The 8,165-nt window shown below is 36.5% G+C and overlaps 1 protein-coding gene across 2 annotated transcripts; it reads right to left on the reverse strand.

Moving 5' to 3' along the window:
* Positions 1-238: 238 nt before the first annotated feature.
* LOC149811367 (acyl carrier protein 1, chloroplastic-like) lies at positions 239-4,381 on the reverse strand. Of its 2 annotated transcripts, XM_089992682.1 has the most exons (5): positions 4,218-4,381; positions 1,152-1,241; positions 951-1,073; positions 651-789; positions 239-573 (listed from the first exon to the last, which is right to left on the reverse strand). In XM_089992682.1, exons 1-4 carry the CDS (start codon positions 4,284-4,286, stop codon positions 664-666), a joined length of 408 nt encoding a protein of 135 aa, XP_089848808.1. In that variant the 5' UTR covers positions 4,287-4,381; the 3' UTR covers positions 239-573; positions 651-663. The 2 variants fall into 2 exon arrangements, with proteins under 2 accessions (XP_089848808.1, XP_089848807.1); XM_089992681.1 differs by having other exon boundaries at positions 239-789.
* Positions 4,382-8,165: the final 3,784 nt, after the last annotated feature.

Raw genomic sequence — 8,165 nt, forward strand, 5'->3', positions numbered from 1 at the left:
CATTTGTTTCAGGTTAAGCCAAGAGCAGTTGGGAATCGCCATCTAGTTAGGCCATCACGCACAGGTTCCAATCTCACTCGATTTAACAAGAGCCACCAGGGATATATATATATATATATATATATATATATATATATATATATATATATAATAACAAAATAATAATAAAACGACCCTTAGGAGGGTTAAGGATTCTCAAGCAGCAAGCCACTCAAACCAAACCAGCACGAGGGAATGGACAGAAAAGAGCAAGCACTACTGCAAAGAAACTGAGTGAAAAAAAAAAACATCACCAAGTGCCCAAAGACTAGTGTACTAAAACACTAATCCTGCATATAATGAAAGACTGGCAACCAATATTCCCTACATGATGATGATCAAGGTTTCATACACTTAAATAGCCAATCAAGCTAACAAGACAACCCGCAAAACTTGTTGAAACTACTAGACTCAAAAGTACTACCACCCCATTCTCCCATGCTTTATCTTCTAACGCCAGTTACAGATGTTCAACCACACAAGATCGCAACCGAAGGCCGGAATAGATCAAGCAATAAAAATGGATGGAGTTTTCTGAAGAATCAAAACAAAGATGAAAACCTAATGATAAACTGGAAAAGATGCTAGGCAGACCCACAATTCAAACTTACCAACACCTGCCCCTCAAGTATTTTTCTGAATAAGCTCGTCTATAAGATTGGCAGCCTCTTCAACAGTTGTTATGCTCTGCGAGCTCTCTTCCTCCACACTGATGCCAAATTCCTCCTCGATTCCCATCACTATTTCCACCTGTGGATGAAAAATCCCAATTAGATGGTAATTAAACATTAACAAAACACACTAACATACCCATATTTAATACTAACAACATGCAAAAAATTTAGACAAAGAAAGAAAAGCTATGAATCCAATTTGATCTTCCGGCCTAAAATAAAAAAAGCAGGAGATACCGTATCAAGGGAATCAGCACCGAGATCACTAAATTTCGATTCAGGGGTTAGAGTAGACTCAGAAGGCAAGGCCAATTGCTTCCTGACTATTTCACACACCTTTTGCACTGTTTCCGGTTTGGCCTGCATGTATCTTGGATTGTTAAGCCAAATAGATAGTTTAGGCAAATGGAGATTACTTTGGTAAAAAGGAGAGCTTACAGAGCATCTAACACTGCGACAGAGTGATGGGAACCGATTTCCCATCTTTGAGAAACAAACCACGTTGATGAAAGTATTCCTGCCTGCCACCTGACAAAAAAATTAAAAGATAGGTATCAGTGATAAACAGGAGATGCAACTTACTCTTGTTTTCTCAACACTGAGTTCAACTTCTACAAGTTCGAAAGCAAATACTGCATGCATTTAAGCAATGAGAGTACGTTGAGGACAACAAACAAACTTATATACGAAAAATGAAATCATGGCAAAACTACAACAAATGCTATTGCATCAAAGCCTCTTCATCACAAGTTTATGTTTACCTATTTATGAGTTACAAGTCTTTGGCAACTTCATCAGTGGCCATACCAGTGTTGCATGATATATAGGCTGTTTACAATGATGAGAACTCCTAGGGTCCATTCATCCTAATATGCTGGAAACAGTAAGAGAGATCATATATATTTTGTAGAGAACACAGTTTGATGGTACGACAACTGGGAAAACAACTGCATCAACTATTGCTTTTCAAAGGAACTTAATAATCCATAACCTAAAACTGCATATGAGCTTTCATCTTGATATGCAGTCTATCATAAGAAAAATGACTTGTAATCTTCCTCTTTCTTTCAATAAATTTAACTAAATATTCGATGTCATTGCACATTTACGGAGGAAACATACACAATACACACATGAGCTAAGAATAACTTAGGTGACAAATGAGATGCATGATAGGCGATGGTGTGCAAGAAAATTACCAAAGATGTAAAGAGAATTTTGTGTAACATTCGAAATGTGTTCTTTGCATGCACATGCATCGCTAGGCAGAAAATAGATTATGAAGACACATTCAGTATTTTTAATTTTGACCCTGATATGTTCTCTTATATGTTAAAAACATGCTATAATAATTAAAAGAAGAAGAAGATAAAAGTGTACCCAATAAGACCAATATGTGAAGATGGTAGCTACTAAAAACACTAGGGTATCCCATTTTTATTTAATGAGACCCCTGATGCAATATAGAACTGCAATAGTCATGAGATAAAAAAATGAAATATTTCACTAGTGACATGGAGACCAAGAGACTGTACAAAAGCAGGGGTCTAAATTCTTCAGCAACCAAGTTTTAAAAATGCTCTTGATCCAGGACTCACACGGTCACACCTAAAAACAGTAGACCTTAGTTCCATATTAATTTTCAAAAGAAAAGATTGATAACAAAAACCAATAGTCAAGCAGCAGCAAAACAACCAAATCATTTAAAATGCTACCAGGGCATGGCATAGTAATAGGTAAGGGAGAGCATATTGATAATGCTCTTGATGACATATCTAACAGTCCTAACCTGTAAAAGTATATACAGGAACTGCATAACAAAAAAACTCGCTGAGAAGACTGCATGGGAATAGGTAAAAAAATCACAAATAATGGTTGCTTGAAAAGGCACTTACATGCGTGAGCAAACTATAGAGAAGATCTTCTCAACATGCAGAAGTCACCAAACACATTCAATTAGCGCAGATGCTGGGACCAATGTCCCTTACAAAGCACATACAACTAAAGCAATAGCAGATTCAAACAACCCACACAACATAAATATTTCAAAAATAAAGGTAGGACAAGGCCCAACACGATGAAAACAGTATAAGTTGATTATGACCAACACCAATACCACCAGTATATCCACCCACAAAAAAAGAGAAGCATCATCTTGAGTACCATTTTAAAACATAACAGTAAGTTGAGAAGATGAGTAGCACAGACATATGCTAGGGTTGCACACGGTTTGGATTCATGATGGGGCTTTTGAAAATTTTGGCCGTTCCAGATCAGACTCCCCAATGTATTTTCTGAACCTATATCAGAACCTTTTGCATCCCTAACACATGAGGAAGGTCCTGTCACAACACATCATCATTCCCGGAGCAGTTCCAGACTACAAAATCATGGATAGATGAAAAATCTCATGGTCCAAAATCTCAAAACCAAATACGCTGAAACCAATGGATAATTAAAGAGAGGAACATCTGATTCCTACATCATGTGTAACCTCTAGACGAGGAAAACCAAGACAAAGAGGTACGAAACAACCACCTGCAATTCCAAAGTCTGATCCAAAAAACCATTGAACAAACCACAAACATGCCTGGCACATAAAAATATCAAGCCTGCTTTTTTAAGCCCGACAGAAAACGGTCCTCAAGTGGGTAAACATTTAGCATACAGTTGAAACCCAGCCTGAAAATGCATCCCTAAACCCCATTGACTCTCCAGCCATCCCTCATTCCGAGATTACTTCAGTGTTTCATAGCTTGATGGCGAATACAAGACTTATTCAAATCCCAAAATGTCGAGATTTGATTCGAGCGAGATCAGAGAAAGTAACTATCTGTTGGCATTGCATGCTTGGCTGTTAAATTCTGGAACATATTGTTAGATATAACAACTAGGTTTTCGCGAAAAAAGGCATGACAGACCTACAGCTTGTTACGGATGTATACTCAAAACAACATCAGCCTCTGTTACAACATGCATAGCAAAATTTGGGCTTTATTCAAGAAGAGAAGAGCCCCCCCTCAAACACCACCCATTCCGAATGTTGCATGCTAGTATTTGGGGCTTTCCATTCATTTTTTCTATTTGGTTTCCTTTTCCACCTCTTTCGATCCATCAGTTTCATATTTCTTTGTGTCAAAAGCAGAAATAACAAGATAATCAAACAGCAAATCGCCATCAAACAAAAAAAAAACAAACGTATCAAGAAAAAATAACGACCAAATTACACCAAGATTCAGATTTTGCAAATCATAAATCAAAACCCACAAAAATCAAACAGGAAATTTCAAGAAAAAAAAGAGTATCTACACACAAAACCCATCTCTTCACTCGATCTACCATGCGAATGAAGTCAAATTTTAAGCTTTATCGACCACAAAAAAATCGTATTTTTTCACCGATATCTCCGAGAGAAGAATCTAGCGAAAACTCCATATCAGATCCGTCTCGTAAAGACAAAACCGTCGCTAAAAAAACGGGAAATCGGTAAAACCCGACTCTTACCGTGGAGGATCGGCCCGAGAGAACGGACGAATATCTGAAATTGAGGGAAGAGACAGAGACGGAAGCCATTGATGAGCGAGGAAGTGAGCTCGGAGCAGAGAGAGAGGTGAAGAAGGAGAGTATCTTGATGAAGTATTTTTAGGAACCCTAGATACCTTAACCCTCTGAGATACTGTTTTCTTTTTGTATTATATTAATTTATTTCCCTTTTATTTATTTATTCCTTTTGACAAGTTGGCCAGTAGGCTCACCCACCCACAACGATGTAAGGCCCTTCCTGTGGTCACTTAGATAAACTGGTCTGGCGTAGGGGTGTCAACGGGTCGGGTTTGACCCGGACCTGACCCGTACTAAACACTATAAGGTCAGGTAGGGCTATCAATGGGTCGGGTTTGTGCGATCCTGACTTGACCTGAATTCCCCAGTATAGGCATGAAAAGTCGAGCTGCACATGACCTGAGCTGCTGAGCAATATGCGGACTGGGTCTGAAGTTATAATTTCTTTCAGGTGCCCGACCCGACTTCGACTTTTTGCTGGGCACCTGACCCGACCTACAATTATTGTGCACGTGGCATGCAAATAGGTAAGCTAACACTCCAATATGTGCCATCAAATTCTAATGAACTTTCACCAAGTGGTACCTATATGCATGGGCCGGGCCAGGATTCTCGGGTGGGCACAAATACAAAGTAAAAATAAAAAAATAATTACTAACAAACTATTATACTAATAATGTATTTTTAAAAAATCGAATCAAAACCTGCATAAATTATATATTTATGTTGATTGATAAAAAAAATTCTAATATTCTAATGAAATCAAATCATAGAATATTCATTGATGCATGCCTAACGGTAATTAGAAAAAACATAAAAAAAAATAATATTATAAACTAAACGTTTATATCATTATAAAAAAAAAACAAAACCCTAATGACTAAAAAAAACATACATTATGCAATTATGTTAATTGATGAAGAATCCTAATATTCTAACAAAAAAACACATCATGAATATTCATGAATTCATACTTAATGATAATTTAAAAAAACATGAAAAACCTTAAAATCATAAACTAAACATTTATGTCATTATAAAAAACTCAAACAACAACAACAACAACTACGCCTTCATCCCAAAACAATTGGGGTCGGCGATATGAACCAAAAAAGAAAATCATTCTGGGTCTTCCACATGAATCCTTCTCCTCCAATCATTTCTATCCAATGTCATGTCCTCGGTGAGGTTCAAAGCATTCATATCCTTTTCTATCACCTCCATCCATGTCTTCCTAGGCCTACCCCGACCTCTTTTAACTAATATATTTTCTCATTTCTCCATCCTTCTAACTGGATCATCATTAGGCCTTCGCCGAATATGTCCAAACCACCATAAACGATTCTCTCTCATCTTATTTTCAATGGGTGCAACGCCTACCTTCTTACGTATCTTCTTGTTCTGAATCTTATCTTTTATTGTATTTCCACACATCCATCTCAGCATACGCATCTCAGCTATACTCATTTTTTGAATATGATGTCTCTTGGCAGCCCAACATTCCGTACTATATAGTAAAGCGGGCCTAATAGTCGTCCTATAAAACTTTCCCTTAAACTGAAATGGCATTCTACGATCGCACACCACTCTAGTTGCAGTTTTCCATTTCATCCACCCAACCTTTATCCTATGATTTACATCTTCATCAATTTCTTCATACTTTTGAATGATATATCCCAAATATTTGAAACAATCATCCACCGGTATTTTTTGCTCACCAAGCTTCACTACACTCCCATCACTACTTCGTTGCTTACTAAACCGACATTCCATGTATTATGTCTTACTCTTAATCTTACTCAACTTAAAACCTCTTGCTTCCAAAGTTTGTCTCCATAATTCTAACTTAGCATTAACCCCAGCTCTAGACTCATTAATCAAAACAATATCATCAACAAACAACATACACCACGACACATTTTCTTGAATTGATCTCGTAAGCTCATCCATCACTATAGCAAATAGGAAAGGGCTTAAAGCAGATCCTTGATGTAACCCAACCGTTATAGAAAAATTGGTTGTCACCCCTCCACAAGTGCGGACATTGGTTACTACTCCTTCATACATATCTTTAATTATACTAATGTACTTGAGAGAAACACCTTTCTTCATCATTGTCCACCAGAGAACGTCCATAGGTACTCTATCGTATGCCTTCTCCAAATCAATAAAAACCATATGAAAATCTTTGTTCCTCTCTCTATTTCTCTCAATAAGTTGTCTAAGAAGAAAGATAGCTTCCATAGTTGATCTTTCAGGCATAAAACCAAATTGATTCTCCGATATCATGACAACCTTCCTTAACCTAGACTCAATTACCCTCTTTTAAAGTTTCATAGTATGGCTCATGAGTTTTATACCACGATAGTTTGTGCAATCTTGTATATCACCCTTATTCTTATATAGAGGCACCAAAGTACTCTCCCTCCACTCATTAGGCATCTTATTTGTCCGCCAAATCTTGTTAAAAAGATTTGTCAACCATTCTAAACTTTTCTCTCCCAAGCATTTCCAAGCATCGATAGGTATACCATCTGGGCCAACTGTCCTTCTTGATTTTATTTTCTTCAAAGCCTCTGTAATTTCTTTCTCAAAGCAAAACCAAAATTCAAACATCATAAATTATACATACATGATTAATTAATAAAAAACCCTTAATTTTCTAACCAAAATCGAATCACATAATAGTCATGGAGTCATGTCCAATGACAACTAAAAAAAACACACAAAATAACCTTAAAATTGTAAACTAGACATGTATGTCATCCTAAAAAACTCAAATAAAAACATTAAATCCTAACAAACATCATTCATATATATGTTAACTAAAAAAAGTAATTAAATATTTACATCATTTGAAAAATTAAAATAAAAAACATAAATCCTAAGAAAAATGAAAGATTTAAGGGTTTAATAACTAAAGTCAAGCATTTGTTAATAGAATCATGCTTAATGATAATTAAAAGAAAATAGAAGATAAAAAACCTTTAAACCTAAGTTGTATATTTATGACATTTGAAAAATCCAAATCAATATGCCAAATTCTAGAAGAAATCATAGATTTATGCTAAGTAAAAAAACAAATGAAACCCCCAAAATCAAGCATTCATTATTAATACCTACCGCTTATTGAAAAAAAATACAAAAAACCTTAAAAACCTAATTAAACATTCATGCTATTTCAAAAAATAACTAAATAAAAAAACTAAACACTAACAATACATTACGCTAATTTAAAAAACAAGTAAAACCCCTAAAATCAAAACCCTATCAAGCATTAAAAACAATAATAAAAAGAAAAAGACCCAACCACCAAGGCCAGGGGCATGCTAGAGAGGTTGTTGGATGTCGAATGGTCGGAAGAAATCTAACAAAGTTTCAGGAGAAATAGAGAGGACCTCAAGGCAAGGGCATGGACGCCGGAGTGCAGGTATTTAGGAGAGAGAGAGAGAGAGAGGGGATTTAGGGTGAGGGTTAGAGGGGGAGGGGCATGGGTCGGGTTTAAGTGTGCCCACCCTGACCCAACCTTACAAAGGTGAGGGTGGGCACTGCCCACTCTGACAGAAATCTCCTGTTAGGGAAGTTTTTGGATCATACTCACCCTGGCCCGAACGTGGCTCCACCCCTGCCTACTTGGTAAAGTTTGGGAATGTGTAGAAGGATTAGAGAATGACACACGCTCCTTTTGGATCGAGTTGTAAAGATCTTCATTAATACTTATGATATTGGTTCAGCAAACCAAACGCTAACAAAAAGGTGTTCTGTTTGCTAGTAACAAATATAACTTATACCATATAAGTGTAGTTGGATGAAGTGTTTGGCCGACAAGAAATAGGTATAGAATTCAATTATTGATGCTTGTTTTTTTTACATGACGCACGGAGAACTACC

This window comes from Nuphar pumila, chromosome 17, assembly GCF_984573655.1.
Source record: "Nuphar pumila chromosome 17, dmNupPumi1.hap1.1, whole genome shotgun sequence".
NCBI lineage: Eukaryota > Viridiplantae > Streptophyta > Magnoliopsida > Nymphaeales > Nymphaeaceae > Nuphar > Nuphar pumila.

What these genes read in the sequence shown, in the direction of transcription:
- LOC149811367 (XM_089992682.1), bottom strand. Translation starts at nt 4,286, where the DNA reads ATGGCTTCCGTCTCTGTCTCTTCCCTCAATTTCAGATATTCGTCCGTT. An exon ending in GTCGCAGTGTTAGATGCTCT is followed by an intron (nt 1,074 to 1,151) that starts GTAAGCTCTCCT and finishes AGATACATGCAG; the next exon opens with GCCAAACCGGAAACAGTGCA. An exon ending in GTGCTGATTCCCTTGATACG is followed by an intron (nt 790 to 950) that starts GTATCTCCTGCT and finishes TTTCATCCACAG; the next exon opens with GTGGAAATAGTGATGGGAAT.